Source organism: Globicephala melas, chromosome 19 (assembly GCF_963455315.2).
Source record: "Globicephala melas chromosome 19, mGloMel1.2, whole genome shotgun sequence".
Lineage (NCBI taxonomy): Eukaryota > Metazoa > Chordata > Mammalia > Artiodactyla > Delphinidae > Globicephala > Globicephala melas.
This window is the reverse complement of record NC_083332.1, coordinates 12,927,190-12,949,209: the sequence shown is the minus strand read 5'-3', so window position 1 is coordinate 12,949,209 and position 22,020 is coordinate 12,927,190. Positions and strand designations below refer to the sequence as shown.

The window sequence follows — 22,020 nt, the reverse complement described above, 5'->3', positions numbered from 1 at the left end:
AAAACTGAGAACAGTTCTTTTCACCAGTATGCCGTGTGCTAGACTGTGTCAGACAGCTTTTCTGCACTGTTGAATGAAATCCTCCCAACTGCACATGTGAAGGCACTGATATTATTTTCATCTTATTAGTCATGAATCTGAGTCTCAGGTGATTTGCCCAAGGTCAAAAATTTTTTTTATTAAGGAGAGACAGTTAGATGGTCTGACATGGCTCATGGGTTCAGAGGGGAGGTCGTGAGAGGTGAGGCTGGAGCGCGAAAGAGCAGGGTCTTCTAAACCTAGGTAGAAAGCTTAGAGTTCCTCTAGAAGCAGTGAGGAGCCCAGGAAGGGTTTTAAGCAGTGGGTGGTGTCAGGTCTGCCCAGGGACCTGGTGGGCTCTTGCCCAGGTTCCAGAACAGGAGGCCCTTTGAGAGACTATGAAGACCAGCCCCCATGGCTGCTGTCCAGATTTGCCGTGCCTGCTAGGCCTTCCCCAACAGCGTCCTGACAGAGGAGCAAGTCCAGGTGGGAGGGAACGGCTCTAATTAAGCTTCCGCACCAAGTACAGAGCAAGTCATCAGTCAGGGAGCACGGGGCTGCCCAGTGCTCAGGGCAGATGCCCTCACTGTGCCCAAGGGAACGTGTAGTGTGTCCAAAATAGTCGTGGCCTCCAAGCAGCTCCCCCAGCTTTACATTACTTCCTGTCAGCCTTTCTCTGTGTTGCCAAGCCTCTGCCCTTGCCATCATCACCTCTGCCTGCTTAGTGGCACTCCCAGGCCTGTCTGTCCTTCAACTCTGCCCAGTCATACCTTCCATCCAAGTGTGTGCATGTCTTACATTCTCTGTGTCTCTGTCTCTTGCCTTTACTTTCCCTTCCTCCCTTTCCCTCTCGTCCCCCTCAGCCTCTGCCTCATGCCAGCCTTTGTCTTCATGACTCTACCTTTCACCCCAGTCCAGTTCTTACTGCTTCCATTCTCCTGTCTCCCACCCAGACTGCCCGGTCCCTGGGCCTGACCTGGAGATCAATCCCACTCTGGAGTCTCTGTGTCTGAGCATGACAGAACACGCCTTGGGTGGTGAGCATTTCCTCTTTCCCTGACCCAGCTCCCACCTACCCACCAGCGTCTCCACCTCTGAACTGAGCAACTCAGAGTCATCCTGAGGGGTCCCCAGGGGAGGCCGGACTCCAGGGAGGGCCCGACTGGGATGACAGGCTACCTGAGCACCTTTTCTTGGGCCTCCCGCCAGCTCCTGACCTTCCTCCCTTCCTCCCTTTCTTACCACAGATGGGACAGACAAAACCTCCACCATCTGACGGGACCCACAGCCCAGCGCACCCATAGGCTCCCCGGGCGGCGGGCGGGGGCCAACCCCCAACGGGCTTCTCCGCGACAGCGAGAGGGTGGGCTGGCTCAGCTATACATTCTAATATTTTTCTACTCTCTCACCCTTTTAACTTTTGTTTAACATTGGCACACGCCTTGCTCACTCCCAGGCCCGTCGAGGGATCTCTGCTGAGGCCCAGGGAGGTAGGGGGCAGCCAGGATAAAGGGGGCAGGGACTGGCCAGCCTGCCTGCCCCCTCCTTCCCTCCTTCATCCCCCACCTGGCCCCGTCCCACCCCTGCCTCCTCCAGACTGCCGGCCACCTGCCCCTCCCAAGGAAACAGTCTCCCCCAGAGACTCACTGACCCACTATCTTGTGGGGCCTGCTCAGAACCATCTGACATTGGGGGAGAGATGAGTGAGGTAGATAATCTGCTCTCCTGAACGTTATTTGAGAGGAGCTGAGGAGATAAAGGCGGGTGAGGAGCGTGTCTGTCTTGGCGCGCTCTCTGTCTCTCTCTCTCCCTCCCCCCGCCCCTCACCTCCTTGCCGCCTTCTTCTCCTTCCCCATTCCCATCATTCCCCAAGGACAGGAGCCACTCTCCTCTCCCTCACCTCCTTTTGCCCTGTTTATCAGAGGTTCTCTGCAATTAATTTCTTAGGCCTATTTAAGATACATATTTATATAGTTCTTAACGGTTTTTCTCTCTGATCATTCCCTCTCGTTTTTAGAACCCCCAGGCCTCTCTCTGAGCCAAGAAAGTGGCAGGGGGAGCCTGAATTTTACGAGGGGAGAGGGCAGAGCCCTCTCCTCCAGACCCCTCTAGCCCTTCCCCACTTGCCCCCAGCCCTGGCTCCCCAGATGCAGAGGTTGAAGGCTGGGAGCCAGGGCAGCCAGTGAGGTCAGGAAGTCTGTTGCCTTAACGTCTCCTTCCCCCACCGAAACAAATCCTTCTCCACTCCCAGGTCTGGTTGCTGAAAGACTTGGGGGTAAGGAATAAGGGAAAGGGGATGGTTTTTGGTTTCTTTCCCCACCCCCATCCCCTTTTCTTTCACCCTTATCCCACCCCCACCCCCCATTCTGTCATGACCTCACTTAAGTGGAACACTATATCATAAGCCAGAGATTCGTCCCAGTCCCAGAGTCATACAGGCCCTCTGATCCCTGTTCCTCCTGAGGGGTTGTGCTGGGGCCCAGGTGGAGGGAGGGGATTTGGGGGTTCAGGCTGTAGGGAAGCCAGGGTCCTCTATTCCAACCCCTTGTCCCCCTCAACCGGCCCCCCCCATTGGGACATTCTCAAGCTTTTCACACCGAAAAGGAAAAAATGTTATTTTTAGATACATTTTATGAATAACTTTTGTTATGAATATGGCTGGTAACCATTGTGTATGTTATTAAAGATACAAAATGTTGGGAAAAAAAAAAACCAAAAAAAAAAAATTTTAAAACCACCACCCTCCCTGCACTCACCCATTCCCCAGACCTTCTTGCCTCTGCTCTCCTGGTCTGGACCTCCCTCAACTCTGAGCCCAGGGAGAGGGAGGAAGCCAGGGGGTGGGGTGGCCCTGGGGACCTGCTCTAGGTCCCCACCTCCTCTCCCAGTGCCGGGCTGGGTAGGGTGTCAGGTTTATTTATGTACCTCTTGCACACTCATCAACCTATGCAAGTCCCCCACCCCGGCCCCTCCATGTTTCTGTGCCTTTGCTCATTCCCCTCCAACTCCCAGGGCTTCTCCAATCCTCTCCTAGCCCGGGGAAGTGGGATGGACAGGGGCCACCTCGTTTTGGAATCAGCAGGGTGTTCCTCTTAGAGACCCTCACCTCTTCCCAGCCAGTCCTGTCTTGTTCACTACCCATAAGGGTGAGCTGGGTCTTCCTGGCCCTGGGAGGCGGTGAGGGACACCCCCATACACAGTGGGAGGCAAGAGTTGCCCCCCTCCCCCCACCTGTCAGCAGAGTGTGCAGGACGCAGGCGGCCCCACTCTGATGGGCAGGACCCTGATCCACTCCCGACCCTCCCCGGCCCCTGCCCCTCCACCATGATTTCACTCTCCCTTCTATTCCCAGCCCCACCGGCAGAATCAGCTTTGAGTAACTGTACAGTTTTTCTCGCTGTTGGAGAAGACTTATTTGTTGGAGTTTCACTTGTTTAATGGTCTGGGCTTATTTTGGAAAAAAAAAAAACAAACAAACAAACAAAAAGGATTCTGACCTTTGTTATGCTACATTTCATGAAAAACCTGGTGGCCCTGCCTTTGTGGCCTTTGCTTCTGTGCCTTAAGCACCAGGGGTGCGGGGGTGGGGGTGGGGGGCAGGAGAATGAGACCATGGTGCCTGGAGGGTAAGTAAGTAAAGAGAAGTTGGCTTTATTAACAGCAGAGGTTTGGAGGAGAGGGAAACAAAGCAAAAGGCTCACAAAGAGACCACTTGAAAAGTGCCTTCCTGCACGAAATAACTATCCGCATCAGCCCTGAAGGCCCTGGGACTCAGTCACTGTCACTTTCAGCTTCACTGGAATCAGAAGCTGCGGCTTCACTGCCATCCTCCTGAGCAGAATGCTCGCTGCCACTGGGGAAGGGGCTGGCGCTCCGGCTCCGCTGGCCATCCCCATCGCTGCCACTGTCTGAATCATTGTCACTGCCGTGGGCCCGTCCTCTGTCCTCATCATCAGAGTCAGCGTCGTCCTCCGAATCAGCATCACTGCCGAAGATCTCCTCTTTGTCCCTGGCAGCCCGGGCCTCATCCTCACTGCTTTCATCCTCACCGCTGCCACTCTTGTCACTCGCCTCGTCCCTGTCACCCTCCTCCCGTTCACTCTCACTGCCTGAGCGCTCATCCTCGCTGCCTTCCTTCTCACTGCTGCTGCCCTTCTCTCGTTCCTCATCTGTGAAGGAGCAAGAAACAGTAAGACCCAGTTCCCCACCCTCCCAGGGCTCCCAGAGTTTGACCTGTCCAGCTTTACCTGAGCCCCCAGCTTCTTTCTCTTCCGTCTCCATTTCCTCCTCCTCTTCCTCCTCGGGTTCGTGGTTCTCCAGCTGGGCCTTCCGTGCCTCCTGGAAGCAGCAGGGTTGAGGGGAAGGGGAGGGTGTTCTATCTGGTTCCTGCCCCACTCCTCACGAACTACCACCCTCCCCATGGGTGCTCAGGGTCAGTGGTGCTTGTTACCTGGGCTTCTAGTTCCTTCTCATTCATGTCCCGGTGTTTGACCACAAGCAGGGCATTGGTACCCGACTGAACCCCAGCCTTGGCTCGGCGCTTACTCAGGCGGACCCTGCGGTGGTGGAGTTGGGGGAGGGGTGTGTGAGATTCAGTTAAGGACCCCCGTGGGCAATCTGGTCTAATATGGTTCTTAACCATCCTTACTCATCTATGCTTAGCCTAGAGCAGACCAGAATAAATACAGACTGAATAAAGGAGACTAAACTTGGGGGTAAGGGACGGGCGGCATGACAGCCATCAGGATAGCAGTTTGGTTGCCCTACACTTTATATGTGTGTATATGTATGCCCTGTACACATACACATAAACGTATAAAGAAAGAGACTTTAATGTGAACTAGATACCAACACTTTAAAAGAACATAATCTGGATTTCTGGCTTTTGGAAAATAAGATTCTGTGACCCCCACCCCAGGCCTTTGTTGCCTCGCTGCCACCCCCCACCCCCACCCCAAGCATAGCGGTAGATGGGTTGCTGTGCTGGGTCACAGTGCCCCTTGGAGGTTGCCAAGAGCTCCAGGTCATCCAGCCCCCAGCAGCCCACTGTGCCTTTTAGATTTTGTGTGTGTGTGTGTGTGCAGTATGCGGGCCTCTCACTGTTGTGGCCTCTCCCATTGCGGAGCACAGGCTCCGGATGCGCAGGCTCAGCGGCTATGGCTCACGGGCCCAGCTGCTCCGCAGCATGTGGGATCTTCCCGGACTGGAGCACGAACCCATGTCCCCTGCATCGGCAGGCGGACTTTCAACCACTGCGCCACCAGGGAAGCCCCCTTTTAGATTTTTTTGCCTTAATGGGATCAGAATTTGGATCTCTCCTTTAAATAGAAACTCCAGGTCACACTTTACCAACCTTACACCAAGGGTCCCAACACAGCAGTAAACTTTTAACCATCAGGGAAGTCTGGGGGGTCATGTTTTTTGAACTTGGGTATCTAGCGCTTCATTTAAAACATTCATGCTAATTTTATGTATTACTCCATACTTTAGCTATGTTTACTCTTACACGAAGTCTCTTATTAGTATCGGTAAACTTGGTAGTCCTACTCTACATAAAAGCTCTAAATATCTCCAGTGTTATAAAGATTTTTTCTGGGTTCTTGTGTTAGAACCAGGTCCAGCCCACATGCATGAACAGGCTTCTGCTCTTACAAATGCACATGGCAAATCTTTAGGTATAAATGACCTCCAAGGTGGCTCTTGCATACCCCAGGGTACTGAAGTACAAGCCCAGGCTAATCTGAGTGAGGTAGGACTGTGCTGAGTACCTGGTCTCCAACTCATTGTAGTAAACCCCATCACCCTCTCGGAAGATGAAGAAGTAGTTCTCCTCGTAGCCCTTGCTAGCCTTGTTCTTCACATTCCAGTTGTACTCCCGAGCAATCTTGTAGTCGTACCTGAGGATAAAAGGGATAGGGTCAGCCCCATTTCTTCCCTGTGAGGGAGAAAAGGAGACACTTCTCAATACCCAAAACCTAACCCCAACCCACGCACACGTCATCTGGTGCATAATCCATCTCCTCTTCCTGGTCCCGTTTTCGTTTCTTCAGTGTTTCTTCCACAGGCAGGAAGTAAGCCACAAATTGGTTCCCTTCCTCATCCATCATGCCCCTGGTTGGGGGAAGAGGAGGAGCAGTTAAGAGTGAGTGAGGAGAAAGAGACAATAAGAAGCAGGCCAAGGTGGACAGCAGGGCCACTTACCTGATCATGGCCTGAGACATCATCTCCAATGCAGCTGCACCACTTGTGTCCTTGGGGGCAGGGTCTGAATCAAAGATTACCTGAGCGCAAGGGTTGATCCACATCTGGGAGATGGAGGGCACTGGAGTTAGACTGGGACAGGCAGAGATGGCAGGCTATCCCTCTCTGCCCCCTGCCCTGGATCTGACCTTAAAATCTGGAAAGACAGGCATGACCTCCACTGGTGTCACTCGGGGCTTGCTGTAATGCTGGGAGATCTGGCAGAGGCAAAAACAGGGTGAGAAGGAGTACAAAGTGCTCTGGAACCACACCTCTGTCTGCCCCACCCCCACCCCCTCATCCCAGTGCCTCAATTACGGATTTCTGGGCATCCTCAAAAGTCTTCTCAATAGCTGTGATCTGGCTATCCCTGTCTTTGTATATTTCTTCCTCAGTGAACTGCTGCTTCACAGAAACCCCAATCCTAGGGAGGAAGAAAAAGGCCTTTAGAGGCCACTGGATATACCTGAATGCTCCACCTTCCCTCCCTACCCACCACAACTTACTTAACCTCAGGCTTCTCATTGGAAATGCCATAGCGATTGAACTCGGTGGAGATGTACTCTGTCTTCCGCATCCATGGCACCACCTTTGCATGCTGCTGGGATCTGGGGCAGGAGAATCGGGCACCTCAGGACCCCACTACCTTCCTCCCATCAGAGCCAGTCCTGAGTCCCCACTCAGCACCCCCTCACCTCTTGGAGCTGGTAGGGGCCTGAATCTCCTCTTCCAAAAGCTTCTCATCAGCTGGATCTAGGAGTACTAGAAGAGAGCAAGGTGAGAGAAGGACTATGACCGAGGACCACAGCCAGCCCTCACTAGCCTAGGGGAGGCCCTCCCTGTCTCCCAACACACCATTGGGGTCGATGCGGTATGTATCAGGGTTGATGAGGTCAATGGTAACTCCCAGGTCTGGCTCAGTCAGGAGATCATGTTTGTGCTGTTTCTCCAAGGAAGTCGCTTTGTACTGGACGAACCTGGGTGGGGAAACATGCCCATTATGGTTGCCTAATTCCAGGCTTATCCCTCACATCCCTGCTTCCCAGAGGCTAAGCTCCTCCAGGAAGGAACTCAGAACGAAATGTCCCCCATGTTGGAGTCAGCAGGCGAGCAGCACTCAAAGAGACTTGGACACTGCTTCTTTACTTAAATATTTACGGGGCACCTACTATTATGTGCTACCTACTGTTGTATGCCTGAACAGTCAACAAGAGCAGTCCTTGCCCTCAAGGAACTCATATTCTAAGTGAGGCGTTTCCCTAACCCCCATGCGCAGTCTCACCTGTTCTGGTCGAAGGGATAGGTGATGAACTTGGGGTCGAAGGGGATGTCAGGGAGGCTGTTGCAGTACTTGACTCGGCAGACCACTCCAGACCTGGGAACACAGTGGCTCAAAACCCAGCCCCTGATGCCCCACCTCTGTTCGCAACCCCCATTGGCCCACCCGTCCTAAGAAAACACAGTGGAGCTCACCTCTCAGGCAGAGTCCGGTGAGAATTGGGCCTGGTGGGTAAAAGAGAGACACTGACAAAAGATGGAAAGAAAGAGATTGACAGGAGAGCAAAGGGGGTTTCTCCAAGCTTTTAAAAGGGAAGGAGAGAGTGACAAACGCTAATTCCTCTTGGAAGGGGTGTCCCAAGTGCTCTAATGAGAGTGTCACGTATTCCTTTCAGTGTCCCTAAAGGCTTTAATGAATGAAGCCAAGTGCTCAATCCCTTTTGAAGGAGATGTGTTCAAGTACTTTAATAAAAGTCACATGCTCAATTGTTTTTGGGAAAAGGGGTCTCCAAACGTTTGACTGGAAGAATAAAAACTCAATCCCTTCTGGGTAAAGTCCCCAAGAGCTTAATTCCAGAACTCCACGGCAGGGAAAGAGGGGGGCAACACGCCTTCTGAGACCCGCCCCCGTGAGCGGGTGAGCGCTCCGTGACGTCACGGGCTGACCTGGGGGTGCTGGTGAGGTTGTAGGCTGACAACTAGGCTCGACCCTCCCACCTCGCCGATGCCTACCCAAACGTAAAGAAAAACAGTACAGTCAGGCGCCGTATTGCCTACCTGTGGCCATCCTCGCGCTGGGCCTGGGTCTGGATAGTGGGCGCCATGGCGACGACGCGAGATAAGTCCTAACAAGAGCCTCAAAAAGCCACGGTAAAAGGCGTGCTGACTTCGGCGCACGCCCAGTCCGAGGCAGGGCTCGGGTGGACACCGCTCTCCTCAGGGATAGGGTCGGAGTGAGGTGGGCTGGTGAGAAGAGTTCCAGCAACACTGGAGTACTACGTAGTACTCAGGTAAACCCGCAAACAACGCCAGGGACTGACTCACAGCTCCAGAACACCAACTGCCGCCAGTGCTCTGAGGACCGCAGGTCGCCTCAGGCGGCGACGCCTTCTGGGAAATAGAGTCTGATTGGAACCACACCCGGATTGGCGAGCGTCTGGGCAAAGGGCGGAGCGAGGCAATGTGATTGGTGAATCGGTATCTCAGTCTAGACGTCGGATTTGAGAGTCGAGTTGGAGGGTGGGTTCTTTCCCCCCATTGGTTAAATTCTCTGGGAGGCGGAGCTAACCAGCAAACGGGGCCTAGAGACCAAGACGCTAAAAAGAAACCGGGAAGACGCGCTTCTGACGCACTTCCCGCCCGCGAAGCGAGAAAGATGGCTGCCTCCCAGCAGCAGGCTTCCGCGGCTTCCTCTGCCGCTAGTGTGTCAGGTCCGGGTTCGGCCGGTGGCTCGGGTCCCCAGCAGCAGCCACAACCACCAACACAGCTTGTGGGACCTGCCCAGAGCGGGCTTTTGCAGCAACAGCAACAGGACTTCGATCCTGTGCAGCGCTATAAGATGCTCATCCCTCAGCTGAAGGAAAGTCTGCAGGTGATTGGTCGGGAGATTTGGCTCTCTGACACCACGGGGGCGGGCGGAGGGACTGTTTAGTCAGGGAGAGAGCAAAAGGAGCGTTAGGCAGGGGAGAGGGATGAGACTTGATCTTCTTCGTGAGGCCAAAGCGAAGCTCTGTGGCTTGACAGTGTGAGGTGGGATCAGGGCGAATTATGAGCTTGAGACTGACTGGAATTCGAGGGGGAGGGAATTTAAAGGAGAAACTTAGCTCTGGTCGTTAAAGCCTGAGGAAAGGACTGGCCTGTACAGAGGCTGACCGTGACTGGTGGGTGAGGGAGGACTCTAAGGTATGTCCGGGAGGGTATTGGCGAGAACCCCAGGTGAGAGCGGGCCTCTGGGAAAATACAGGTGGTTATTGCTATAGAGGAATGGAAGCTGGAGTTACTCTGGAGTGACAGGAGGGTAAGTGCCAAGTGAAGAGGAGGCCTGAGATTGGGTGTATCTTAAGGAAGAGTGTAGATCTACCAAAAGTGTCACCTCTTCTCTTTCTCCATCTGCTGCACCTCTTTTTTTTTTTTTTTTCTTTAAACTAGACCTTGATGAAGGTTGCAGCCCAGAACTTGATTCAGAACACTAACATTGACAATGGACAGTGAGTACTCCTCTTTCTCCAGGCTGTCCTAACTCCATCCTAGTCTTAGAAACTCATCCCCCTTGCACCACACCCACCCCACTTTTCTCTTATTTTCAAGCCTGGCTCCCTAGCGCCTGACCTTGCCCTTTTTGCCCCTTCTTCTATTAACTGTCCCCTAGGCCCTGCCTCGGGTCTCCTGGGCCTATACCTGGTTTTCTGATGGATACTTGGTTGGGTAGTCACTTAGTCCCAGAGATTGGAAATACATTCCGCACCTTCTTCTCCCGGACTGTAGGAAGAGCAGCGATGGACCCATTCAGCGCTTTGACAAGTGTCTGGAGGAGTTCTACGCACTCTGTGACCAGCTAGAGCTCTGCCTGGTAAGGGGTCTCCTAGCCACCGGGTGACCACAACCCTGCCTCAGTTCCTGGTGCTTCAGGAACCTTCATTCAGTCAGTCGACACACGCTCACTGAGCACCTCCTGCGGCCCAGACCTGTGCTGATGCTGCAACTGATGCTGGGGGCACAATATTGCCCAATCCTTGCCCTCACAGAGCTTCCAGTTCAGTGGGGTGACAAATATATCCTCAAACACTGACAGCTCAGAGTAGTCAGGGCTCTGATGGGAAAAGCTCAGGCCATGGAGGGCTCTGAAGGGGGAAGCATAGACAGAAGGCTCAGGGCTGGAGTCGTGGAGGCACAGGCAGAGGGGGCAGGATTAAAATGAGGGAAGCTCAGGGGGCTGTGGAAGTCCAGAGAAGGCACCTGACCCTGCCTAGGGCAGGTTTAGGGAGGAAGTGGCTCAGGGTAGACTACTAGTGGAGAGCACATCTGAGCGGAGGCTGGAACAAAAATGGAAGAAGGGCAGGAGTTGAGAGGAGGGCAAGTGTCTCAGAGCACAGCCTTTGGAGTCAGACGGACCACCAATCTCTACCTCTGAGCCTTGGGTTCCTCCTTTGGGAAATGGATTTTTGGGAAGGACTCAGCAAGATCTTGCATATAAAGCACTTAACCTGGTACTGGACATATGGCAAACGTTTCCTGTAGTATCCTCATTGTCATCATTATTTTGAACTGGACTTTGAAGGAAAAGTCAGTCTGAGGAGCCTCGTAGTGGCAGAAAGGTATTCCAGCCAGACGGAACAGCTTCTGCTTTAAGTTCCCTTTAGGAACATCATGAAATTCAGTCTGGCTGAGGTGTGCTAGGCGTTGGTGCTTGTTGCATTTTGAATATAGCCTGGAGGGTGCTGGGGAGCCATGGAGGGTTTCAAGCAGGGAAGGACATGGACCCATTTGCTTTTTTAGGAATATGCCTCTCTGGCTGCCACATGAGGGATGGGTGCAAGGGGCTGAGAGTGGAGGCTGGGAGCCCATGGCAGGATTCAGGAGGGCCAGGTTCCACCAGAGCAGGGTCCTGAGGAAGTGGGAAAGGGCAGGTGGGAGAGATACTCAGAAGGCTTTGTGCACAGGGCCATGGGACTGACGGGCTGGGGGAGGAGCCTCCAAGATGAGGCCCGGGGCTCTAGTTGGAATGGTAGGGCCGTCCCTGAGACAGGGACCCAGGAAGGAGAGTGGTTTGGGGGGCAGAGTATGGGAACTCTGGAATTTTAGGGGAGGCTGGGTGCACAGAAGTGGTGTCATCAGTACAGAGGTCAGAACAGTAGTGTGTGTGAGTGAGACAACCCCTAGAGGGCATGAGAATGAGAGGAGAAGAAGGGATACGGGAATTACCACATTTAAGGCTTAGATAGATTAAAAAGCATCTAGAAGGACCAGCCAGAGAAGTAGGAGGAAAACCAGGAGGAGCAGGTGCCGCCAGAGAAGCTAGTGCCAATGCCAAGCCTAGGGTCAGGACAGTCACAACAATAGTAGTTGACATTCATCAACTAGCACTTAAGTTAACTTGCCAGGACCTGTGCCTGTGTCTCTTGCACGCTGCTCTCACCATTCTCACCTTATTAGATAGTAGAAGTAGTTATTAAGCCCATTTTCCAAAGGAGGAAACAGACGCAGAGAGGAGCAGCCGCATGCCTGAGGTCACCCAGCGAGTGGCAGGGCCAGGCTCTGACCCCAAGACCCCAGGATTCCAGAGGCTAAAAAGGCTACCCCAGGCTGGCCCTTGGGGTGGGGTTGGCAGTACCCAGAGTGAAGGCTGATGCCACACCTTGCCTGCCTGCCCACAGCGCCTGGCCCATGAGTGCCTGTCACAGAGTTGCGACAGTGCCAAGCACTCTCCAACACTGGTGCCCACAGCCACCAAGCCCGACGCCGTCCAGCCTGACAGCCTGCCCTATCCGCAGTACCTGGCGGTCATCAAAGCCCAGATTGCCTGTGCCAAGGACATTCACACTGCCCTGCTGGACTGCGCCAACAAGGTCACAGGCAAGACGCCTGCACCGCCTACGGGCCCGGGGGGCGCCCTGTGAGCTGGCAGGGCTGGGAGCGGGGCTGGCAGTGGAGGAGGGAATGAAGAGTGGCCTCAAAGCAGCTGTGTCTCTGACTTTTTTCCTGCCTGCGCACTGCGGCTGGCGCCAGCAGGGGGCAGCAGAGGCCAGCAGGGAGCGCCCAGGGCGGGGCCTGGCCTCTGCGAGCTGCTTTCTCTCTTCCCTGGCTGAGGGTGGACTTTGGATTGTGCCTGTTGGTGACCTCTTCCAGGGGCTCTCCCCCAACCTGGCCTGGCTCTGGAACCCTGACTGGGTCCCTCTCCCTCAGTCCTTCCTTGATTCTGTCCCAGTTTGGGGGTGGTCTCTGTCCTGCTCCTTTTTCTAGCTGTTCCTCTGAGCGTCTTGTGTCATCCGATCTCTTTGTCCCCATCTCCCTGTCTCTGACCATCTCTCTCCCAGTGCCCCTTTGCTGTCTTCTGCCCCCAGCTCCTAACTGGGACTCTGTGCAGGGGGCCAGAATGGAAGCCAGAACCCCTGGCTTACCTGGGGCTAGAAGGAGCTTCATTTCCAGGGACCACAGTCACATCCAGGGATCCCCAGCACCTCCCATGTCAGCTCAACCCCCAGTCTGTTTGACCCAGGAAAGAGGAAGTGGAGGGGTCTAGGCCCTGACCTCAGCACGCCCGATCGGGGAGCAACCCAGCCCGCCACCCCCGGTACCCGGGGTCTGCGTCAGCAGCACTCAAACGAGGGGCGTTGTGCAATCTGCGGTGAAGCCTGGCGCAGTTGGATGCCTGGGTCCCTGTATTTTTAGCCCCAAAGGAGAAGTGAAAAGGCCCCAGCAGGGGTGAATCATCAGTCCTGGGGAAGAAGACAGGCGCCTGGGCCCCAGCTCCGGGAAGCAGATCTTGGGGAGGGGGCTTCAGGGAGGGAGTGCCCCACCAGGCTTCCCCATGGCCTTCAGGCCTGGGCAAGTACAGGGCGGAGCTACCAGCCCAGGCCCAGCTGGTGGGTGTGAAAGGCTCAAGTGACTCAGCCTGGTTGGGGGACTGACCCACCCAAAACCTTCTGTACCCTGGTTCCCATGGCACCGCCCAGAGGCCTCCTGTCCTGGACATCTGTGAGGAAAACCCGGGACCATGGAGACCTGCAGTTCACCCAGAGCCTGCGAGAGAGAGAGAGAGAGAGAGAGAGAGAGAGAGAGAGAGAGAGAGAGTGTGTGTGTGTGTGTGTGTGTGTGTGTGTGTGTGTACACACATCCCAGAAGTTTCTTCCCTTTCTCCCTGACCTTCCTTGAAGTGCCAGGCACATAGGGCCAAGCTCCAGGCAGGGCAGCAGAACTCTTGGACACTAGCTGAAGCTGCGGCCCATAGGTAGAATTTCTTCTGAAAGGAAGCCACAGCTCTGCCCATTTATCTGACTGAATCAGCCCCCACCCCGCCATGTGACTCCCCAGATCTTCTAGGATAACCTACTTAAAGTCAACTGATTATAGACTTTAATCACATCTACAAAATACGTTCACAGCATCATCTAGACTAGTTTGATTAAATAACTGGGGACTGTAGCCTAGCCAAGTTGACACATAAAACTGACCATCATAACCTTGTCCTTGTCAATATGACACCCATACACATCTCCTTAACCATACGTAAGGTCCAAATAAATACAAAAACAAAGTTATATTTCCACCTAACATGATACAATTATCTGAGTACAGCACACTTTCCTCAGAAGAGCCCAGTGGCTTCCAGCCTGTGGGCACACACCACATACTGGTAGAGATGTGTCAGTGCACAGGCCCACACACTCAGAATGAAGTACAGCTGGCCCTGTGAGGCAGCATCAACACAACATCACACACAGATGGGGGCATGACATCCCAGCAGCCCTGACATGAGGCCCAGCAGTGCCTAAAACCATACCCAGGGAGACTGCGGAGACACCTGGTGGGCAGTGAGATGATGGACGCACAGTTCACACAGCCACACGGTGGAAATTGTGCATCCGAAAGTGGAATTCATTCAACACACGTTTGCCGAGCATCTATTTTGGGCCAAGCCCTATACAGTGTGAACCAAAGATCCCTGCCTTGCTGGAGCTGATATTTTAGTGACAGTTAAGTGTGATAAAGTAAAACACAGTATGTCAAGTAATGAGAAATTCCAAGAAGGAAAATAAAGCAGAGAAGTGAGATCAGAAGTGGAGAGAGATAATAGGAGGAAAAGAAAAGTATTTGGGAATAAGTAACACAAGATTTGCATATGGGGGCTTCCCTGGTGGCGCAGTGGTTGGGAGTCCGCCCGCCGATGCAGGGGACACAGGTTTGTGCCCTGGTCCGGGAAGATCCCACATGCCGCGGAGCGGCTGGGCCCATGAGCCATGGCCACTGGGCCTGCACGTCCAGAGCCCGTGCTCCGCGACGGGAGAGGCCACAACAGTGAGAGGCCCGTGTACCGCAAAAAAAAAAAAAAAAGATTTGCATATGGAGAATTATGTTACTTTATTGGAAAACATGAAAGTTTGAGAGTTTAGGTTGGGTAGTGGTTCACGTGTATTAATGTGATCTGTAAATAGATGTTACATGTATTTATTATTTGTTAAATAGATGACAAGGTTATTTTTAAACCTGTTAAAGTCCTTGACCCAGGTCATGAAGGCCTCACTGAGAAGGTAGTATTGGAGTGAACTTGAAGGAAAGGGAATAAGTTGTGGACATTCCAGGGAGAGGAAACAGTAAGTGCAGAGGCCCTGCCTGAGGAATAATGTGGAAGCCTGGGCCACGGTGAAGAGGCAGGGATAGGAGAGGACCTTAGTGAAGGTTCTTAGTGGATTATTAAACCCAGAGGGAGACTGTACAGCCTCGTGCACAACCACCCACTCCAGGGAAGCATGCATATGAGATGCACAGCCACACAGGGCAAAACAGACCATGGCAAAACACAGGCGCACATGACACCCCTCTTCCCTAGCAGAGAATGGCATAACCCACCATCCTACAACCATGGTGTCCCTGGCGTCTCCGTCCTGGGAGCAGTCCCACAAACAGACTCAAGGAACAATCCAACTATGTGAAGATACAAACAACCCTCTAACCACCCCTTAACCCGCTATCTCCTACCCCATCTCAGACTTTGCCCATCACAGGCTGACTCAGCCCTGCCCTCAGCTCAACATTATCAAAAGCAGCGGGAGGCTGGATTTAGATAATGCTTCTCAGGTTCGAGTGTGCGTGCGTGTTTTCCTCTGCTCTGCTCACGGAGGCCTGTGTGAACCGCAGGAGTGGGCCAGCTGCCCTCCCCATCATGTGCGCTTGTAGACGTCAGGAACCAAAGTTCAGTTTCACTGCCCTGTGACTGAGCCACAGAGGAACTGCTTCCAGACACTGGCCTCCTGGTGTTTTCAGCTACACCCCGAGGACACAGACACAGGAACACTATTCACACACCTGATGATCACACACACAGTCAGCTGCAGGCGCCCTGCACACAGCCACAGCTGCCTACAGCCACGCACATGCTCCCACACACCCTCAGCTCCCAAGCTGTGTGCTCACAGAGCCTCATCACACCTGAGGACACAGACAGCGACTCTCGCCAGCCTCCCTCAAAGAGTTACAATCACTCAGTCACTACAGATCCCAAGGTGTTTCAGAGCTACACACAGATGTGCAGGGAGGTATGTAAGTCACACGTTCTCACGGATGCCACCTCAAAGACAGTTACAGCTGAGTACACACTCCCTCCCCCATAGATGGTGAGAGTAAATACAGTCTGGTCAGAAACACGCAGGCATAGGCGGTTTCCCGCATTTATTCTCACAGCCATACGTTCCAGGTGGGTTGTAAGGACACAGCGTTGACACAGGAAAGTGGGCGCACTTGTGTCCCACACCTAATTGCCCAATTGCACATCCAGGCGCGCCAGGGCAGCCCCACCTCGCACCTACACCGCACACGCGGTCCACACGCCGCAGGGCCCGCGCAGCCGCGCGCACTGCCAGCCCGCGTCGGCCGCACCCGCTCCCGTCCAGTCAATCACGCCTGGGGCGCACAAGGCACACGTGCCGGCGCGTACACTGTCCCCAGCTCGCCCGCGCACTCTGGCCGGCTCTCACACCCCCGCGTTTCCCGTCCCCGCTTGTTTTTCTGGAAACTGCTCAACGTTCCCCTCCCCCTAGGCCGGAAGCGCTCGCCGTATTTTTAGCCTCTCTGGTTTCCGCCCCTTTCCCCCTCGGTCTGCCCGCCCAAGACCTGCCCCCTTGCGCCCCATGGGGGACCCCGGCCGTCCCCTTCCCCACCGTCATTCCAGAGGGGATTCCCGGCCTTAGCCGGTGCCACGGATTTTCCCGCTGGCTACGTGGGGAGCGGGGCGGAGCCCTGCCCTGAACTTCCTCCTGGGCTGGGACGCCTGAGGCCTGGATGGGAGGGGCGGGGGGTGAGGGGGGGATGGGAGCCAGACTCCTAAACCGTTGGGAGAGGGGCCTCGGGGCTCGGACTCCTGCATTTGAGATCGAAGGTAGCTGGGGGCCTGGACTCCTGGGTCTGGTGAAGGAAGGGGCTGGGGGCCGGGTCTCCTGGGTCTGAACGAGGAGGTGGCTTGGAAACCCGGACTCCTAGATCTGAGCAAGGAGGGGCGGAGGCCCGGGCTCTTAGGACCCCCGCCCCCGTCAGTGTTTCCAGGGGTGGTCTGTTCTTCATCGCGCAAAGCCCCCTCTAGCCTCTTCGAGAGTCGCCCAGTCCGAAGCGTCCTGGCTCTCGGGCCGATGACTCAGCAGTTGGGAGAGGGGAGGGGGTCTGCTTGACTCAGGGATGGGAAATGCTCCCTGTCTCCAGGGGATCGAAACTGGTATCCCTCCTCCAGGATCGCGGCCAGAGCCGAGCCGGACACCGGGGACCCCAGGGTGCCTCCCACCTCTCGTCTTAGCGCCGCCTTAGTCCCACTAGCCGCACAGGGATTTGGAGCCCAGCCGGGTGGCGGGTGCCAGGCACCTCCCCTTTCCCCCTTTTCCCGTAGCCCTCGAGCGTCTGTTTACAGGCGACAGAAGCCCTGGTTACAGAGAGGAACCCTGGCATCCAGGCCTAGCCTCCTCGTCACGGCTTCCAGGAAGCCCCCCTCCCTCGCCCCGTGCGAGTGAGTCACAGGCTAGAGGGAGGCTGCAACCGTGCCAGAGCCGCCCGCAGCCGCCCAGCTCACGAGACCGGCCGGGAAGGCCCCTCGGCCCCAGAAAGCGCCGCACCAGGGATTCCCCCGTGCTCTGTCGGACGAGCAAGTCGGCGTGTCTAGCAGAATCTCCCCACCTCAATACAAGCCCGCAGCCTGCAGTCGCAACCTGCAAGAATGAACTTTCCACCATTATAACTGCACTCCGTGTCAACGGTTTATTTCTACCCCCGTGTTTTCACTCAGGGCAGCCAGCTAGCTCATCGAGACCCAGTTTAAAAATTAGTTTCTTCTCCATATCTTAAGAGAGCATCACTCAGTGCAACCCCTTGACAATAAAAGACTTGCCAATAAGGGGAGTGATTTCTGCACATTTAGCGTTTTCTCAAGGTACATCCCTTTATTAGAGACCCATCCGACCATCAGTTGGGGATGACCCATTTCTGCCATTCGAGACAGCTTTCCATCAAGGAAACCCGCCACCATAATAAAGATCTCCCCCTTTCCAATCTTGAGTTTTCTCTGAGCACAAACTCTTAACATAATTTAAGGCCCTGGTATTAGGCTGCTGCCATTTACTAAAGGAGGATAACTTGGCCTCTCTCTGCCAGGGTTTCCTGGTGTGTAAAATAGGCATAACAATACCTCTTTGAGTTAATGTGTGTAAATACAGCACTTTCATGCAACAGTGCCTAGCCCAGAGGAAGCGATCAGAAGTGCCATTATCTGCGTGAGGGTGAGAAGACACAGAGGAATTGGGAAATTGGGAAAGGAGGCCCCTTTCCAACCTCACCAGGTGTCCAGAACCACACCCACCCCCAACCCCCGTGAGTAGAGTAGGGGCGGGGAGGGCGGTCCAGGTCTCCGGATCTGGGCTGTTTGAGAGCGAGACCGTGCCAGGCCGGCAGGTCTCAGAAGAGAATTCTCCACCAGGCCCGTGGGTCTCCTCTCTCCGTTTTGCTCCTGCGGATTTCTGTCTGTGGATGCTTGTTTCTCCCAGTTTTCTCCCTTTTTCTCTGTTTCTTTATGTGACTCTCCCTCCCTCCCGCTTCCCGCTCTGAATTTGTCTCTCTGGGACCGACTATATCTTGTCTTTTCAATCTGTGCCTCCCCACCTCGCCTCCTCTCCTTACCCTGTCTCTCTCTCTGCATGTCTCCCTGTGTGCGCAACTCCCTCCCTCTGTGTGTGTCCCTGTGTTTTTCTCTTTGGTCTCTCCATTTCTGTCTCTTGCTCTCCGTGCGTCTCTCCCCGCCCCTGTCGGTCAGTCTCTCGATCGCACGCCCTCTCAGCCTCTGCCCTTGTCAATTCCCCCAGGAGCCCTGCCCCCACCTCCGTGCCAGTTCCCTTCTCCGCGCCTCAGTCTCCAGCCTTTGAAAACTGGGCCGACACCCCCCACCCCACGCACTCCCCGCGGTGTTGCGACCGCCCGCAGGCCCCCCTCAGGCGAGTCCCGGCCGGGAGCCGGGCGGATGGGGTCCGGTCCAGGGCTGGGCGGGCTGAGCCGGGGGCGCGCGTCCGGGAAGCGCCCCTCCTGGCCCCGCCCGCCCGGGCCAACTCCTCAAGGCCCCGCCCCCCTCTGGCTGGATAAAAGCGGCGGCTCTTCCACCCCACCGCAGCCTGACTTCAGCGCTCCCACTTTCGGCCTGTACCTCAGCCTTCGGCCATCTGCGCCGCCATGGATCTCACCGCCATCTACGAGGTGAGCCCCCGCTGATCGGCACCCCGAGGTCCGCAATGCCTGACTCCCTTCTCAAACCAGGGCTCTCTAGCGCCACAAACTCCCGCCCGGGACCCCTGGCTCCTTTCTCAAACTGGAACTCCTTAGTGCTTCACACTTCGGCCCGGGGTCCCTGCCTCCCGTCTCAGACCAGTGTGATGCTCTGGAGGTGAAAATGGAGCCCGTGACTTTCTGGTCTCGGTCCAAACACGGGTGGGGTGGCCCTCGGAGATGGAAAGCTGGAGAACTTTTCTCAGACGGGGGCTGTCTGCAGGCGGAAATGACCGCACACCTGGCTTACCCCTGGTAGTTGCTGAGGGTGCGGTTTTGCGCGGAGGCGTTTCTTGGGCTGGAGTCTCAGGGTGAGGGGGAGCCGACTTCTGTCTCTTCACTCCCTGACCCAGAAGACTCTGGCAACTCTAAAACCGAAGAGATCCGGACTCCTGGGTTAACTTTGCCCGCTCCTCCACTTGTGAAACTGGAGAACCTCAGATCCCTAGAGGCCCAGAGGCTGAAAATTGGAGGACAGCGGTGTGTCCTGACTTTAGAGCCCCTCTGATCCAGCCGGGGGAGCCGGGATTCCTGGGTCCCTCGGGATAAGTTTCAATCGCGAATAAACTCAGAACCTCCAAATCGGGATCCTTGCGATCCGGAACCCATGTTTGTTTTCTGCGGACGGGTGGGGCTCAGTCTGGGAGCCCACAAACCAGACTGGCAAGCTCTTAGGTGCCCTGCAGCTGGGGCGGGGCGTCACCCTGCATTTTCGGTGTCTTGACCGATCCCTGTTCCCACAGACCCTCCAGTTGCTGAGCCCTGACCTGCCTTCCGACCACGGAGAGACTGAGTCCAGCTCGGCCTGGGCCTCCTCGGGACTCTGGAGCCTCGGCTCACCCGACTCCAGCTCGTCTGGGGTGGCTGCCCGCCTGCCTGGCCGCTCCACCAGCCTGGTGGAGGGTCGCAGCTGCGGCTGGGTGCCCCCTCCCCCAGGCTTCGCGCCCCTGGCTCCCCGTCCAGGCCCTGAGCTGTCGCCCTCACCCACCTCGCCTACTGCGACCCCCACCACCTCCTCCCGCTACAAGACCGAGCTATGTCGGACCTTCTCAGAAAGCGGGCGCTGCCGCTATGGGGCCAAGTGCCAGTTTGCCCACGGCCTGGGTGAGCTGCGCCAGGCCAGTCGCCACCCCAAGTACAAGACGGAACTGTGCCACAAGTTCTACCTCCAGGGCCGCTGCCCCTACGGCTCGCGCTGCCACTTCATCCACAACCCCAGCGAGGACCTGGGTGCCTCCGGCCACCCCCACGTGCTGCGCCAGAGCATCAGCTTCTCAGGCCTGCCCTCAGGCCGCCGAACCTCGCCACCACCAGCAGGCCTAGCAGGCCTTTCCCTGTCCTCGTGTTCCTTCTCACCCTCCAGCTCCCCACCACCACCACCCGGGGACCTTCCACTTTCACCCTCTGCCTTCTCTGCTGCCCCAGGGACCCCGGTGGCCCGAAGGGACCCCACCCCAGCCTGTTGTCCTTCCTGCCGAAGGGCCACCCCCAGCAGCGTCTGGGGGCCCTTGGGTGGCTTGGCTCGGAGCCCCTCTGCGCACTCCCTGGGATCTGATCCTGACGAATATGCCAGCAGCGGCAGCAGCCTGGGGGGATCTGACTCGCCTGTCTTCGAGGCCGGGGTTTTTGGGCCACCCCAACCATCTGCAGCCCCCAGGAGACTCCCCATCTTCAATCGTATCTCCGTTTCGGAGTGACAAGTGACTGCCTAGTGCAGATTAGCTGGATCTTAAGGGGGGCCAGTTCTCTTATGCTGTGGGTTCCACAAGGGGTCCCAAGGCTGCGGGGGAACTGAGGGACTCTTAATCAAGTAGCTTCACCCCACCTTCCAAAGTGCATTAACTCACTCCCCTGACCCAACGCTGGGGCAGGTCCCCGGTGTGCAAGCTGTTCATGCTGTTGGGGGAAGGAGTGTTTTCTGGGGTCTTAAAAAAATGTAGCAAATTGGAGGTAGTGAGGCCTCTTTCACCTCTCCCCCGCCCAATGCTGTGAATAATAAGCCCCCGCTGCCCCTTCCAATTTTTTCTAGATCCTGAGGTTCCGGTGTCTGATGGTGACTGGATCCTCCCCTGAAGGGGAATCCTGGTGCTCAAATTTCCCTCCAAAAACAAGCAGCCAAAGCCGTTGCCAACCCCCTGCTCTCCCACCCACCCACCCACGCCTTTGGGCCTTTTATTTATGACGACTTTATTTATTCTAATAGATTTTATAGTATTTATATATATTGGGTCGTCTGCTTCCCTTGTATTTTTCTTCCTCTTTTTTGTAATATTGGAAACGATGGACTAATTATTGTTATAAGTATACTATAATATATGAAGTAATATATATTGTTAAAATTTTATTTTTTTTGGAATTTTTAAATAAAAGAAATCTGTGTGTAAACTGGAATCCTGGCTCTTCTGCGGTCTAGAGGTAGTGAGATGGGAGGGGAGGACGGTGTGGCCTTTTTTAGAAGCGGGATGGAATCAGCCGATAGCTCCTCCAAACCTCCCCGGAGCCGAGCTGCCAGCGGCGCTTACCTGGCAGGAAGTGACGTCACCTGGCCCGGCCATTCACCTGAGAGGGCGGGGCCAGGTGAGATCACCGGGTAGGAACCTGGAGAGCCAGTTCCCGGGGCGTGGGAGGCGCTCCCGTCCCGCCGGGATCCTTGACCCAGCTCTCGGCCGGGCGCGGGCGGGGACGGGATGTTTCCGTCCCCATGGGGCCGAGGGAGGAGGGCGGGGCGGAGTGGGGAGGACGGAATGTGCCGGGGCACGAGCCCAGGGCAAGCGAAGGAGGCCGGCGCGGCGGGTGGGGGAGGGGTCGTCCCGGAAGCCGGGGCGTCCTGGGGTCCCACCGCCCGGCCTTCCAGGATCGGAGAGTGTGGGGGACTCAGGCTTTCGGCATCTCGGCGGAGGCAGCTTGAAAGCCTTCAGGATTCTAGAATGTCAACACTGGGGAATCTCAGACTTGGTCTCGGCGACTTCTAGACCCTGG

The 22,020-nt window shown here is 55.6% G+C and overlaps 4 protein-coding genes across 10 annotated transcripts in view; 3 read left to right on the top strand and 1 right to left on the bottom strand.

Moving 5' to 3' along the window:
* SAMD4B (sterile alpha motif domain containing 4B) overlaps positions 1-2,760 on the top strand; it is a 36,604-nt gene extending 33,844 nt beyond the window's left edge. For all 5 annotated transcript variants that reach the window (XM_060289858.1, XM_030874283.2, XM_060289856.1 and 2 more), the window contains 2 exons: positions 972-1,055; positions 1,266-2,760. In XM_060289858.1, coding sequence (XP_060145841.1) covers positions 972-1,055; positions 1,266-1,294 — 113 coding nt within the window. In that variant the 3' untranslated portion in view covers positions 1,295-2,760. The remainder of the gene's footprint in view (positions 1-971; positions 1,056-1,265) is intronic.
* An 885-nt stretch (positions 2,761-3,645) lies between these two features.
* Positions 3,646-8,650, bottom strand: PAF1 (PAF1 homolog, Paf1/RNA polymerase II complex component). 2 transcript variants are annotated; one of them, XM_030874285.3, is made up of 14 exons: positions 8,314-8,650; positions 7,732-7,782; positions 7,541-7,633; positions 7,114-7,235; positions 6,954-7,020; positions 6,765-6,866; positions 6,577-6,682; positions 6,408-6,476; positions 6,220-6,323; positions 6,013-6,129; positions 5,787-5,915; positions 4,469-4,574; positions 4,266-4,356; positions 3,646-4,187 (listed from the first exon to the last, which is right to left on the bottom strand). In XM_030874285.3, exons 1-14 carry the CDS (start codon positions 8,358-8,360, stop codon positions 3,790-3,792), a joined length of 1,602 nt encoding a protein of 533 aa, XP_030730145.1. In that variant the 5' UTR covers positions 8,361-8,650; the 3' UTR covers positions 3,646-3,789. The 2 variants fall into 2 exon arrangements, with proteins under 2 accessions (XP_030730145.1, XP_030730147.1); XM_030874287.3 differs by having other exon boundaries at positions 7,732-7,761; positions 8,314-8,649.
* Positions 8,651-8,822: 172 nt separating this feature from the next.
* MED29 (mediator complex subunit 29) lies at positions 8,823-12,900 on the top strand. Of its 2 annotated transcripts, none has more exons than XM_070044391.1 (4): positions 8,823-9,127; positions 9,685-9,743; positions 10,021-10,105; positions 11,980-12,900. In XM_070044391.1, exons 1-4 carry the CDS (start codon positions 8,912-8,914, stop codon positions 12,493-12,495), a joined length of 876 nt encoding a protein of 291 aa, XP_069900492.1. In that variant the 5' UTR covers positions 8,823-8,911; the 3' UTR covers positions 12,496-12,900. The 2 variants fall into 2 exon arrangements, with proteins under 2 accessions (XP_069900492.1, XP_030730148.1); XM_030874288.3 differs by having other exon boundaries at positions 8,850-9,127; positions 11,910-12,234.
* A 5,945-nt stretch (positions 12,901-18,845) lies between these two features.
* Positions 18,846-21,420, top strand: ZFP36 (ZFP36 ring finger protein). The gene is made up of 2 exons (XM_030874279.2): positions 18,846-18,972; positions 19,785-21,420. The coding sequence occupies exons 1-2, from the start codon at positions 18,949-18,951 to the stop codon at positions 20,736-20,738; spliced, it is 978 nt and encodes a 325-aa protein (XP_030730139.1). The 5' UTR covers positions 18,846-18,948; the 3' UTR covers positions 20,739-21,420.
* The last annotated feature ends 600 nt before the right edge of the window (positions 21,421-22,020 follow it).

Coding starts and splice junctions, on each gene's coding strand:
- MED29 (XM_070044391.1), top strand. CDS start 8,912: ATGGCTGCCTCCCAGCAGCAGGCTTCCGCGGCTTCCTCTGCCGCTAGT. Junction 9,744..10,020: donor ACTAACATTGACAATGGACA/GTGAGTACTCCT, acceptor CCCGGACTGTAG/GAAGAGCAGCGATGGACCCA. Junction 10,106..11,979: donor ACCAGCTAGAGCTCTGCCTG/GTAAGGGGTCTC, acceptor TGGTGCCCACAG/CCACCAAGCCCGACGCCGTC.
- PAF1 (XM_030874285.3), bottom strand. CDS start 8,360: ATGGCGCCCACTATCCAGACCCAGGCCCAGCGCGAGGATGGCCACAG. Junction 6,683..6,764: donor AATGAGAAGCCTGAGGTTAA/GTAAGTTGTGGT, acceptor CTTCCTCCCTAG/GATTGGGGTTTCTGTGAAGC. Junction 5,916..6,012: donor GATTATGCACCAGATGACGT/GTGCGTGGGTTG, acceptor TTTTATCCTCAG/GTACGACTACAAGATTGCTC.
- ZFP36 (XM_030874279.2), top strand. CDS start 18,949: ATGGATCTCACCGCCATCTACGAG. Junction 18,973..19,784: donor ATCTCACCGCCATCTACGAG/GTGAGCCCCCGC, acceptor CTGTTCCCACAG/ACCCTCCAGTTGCTGAGCCC.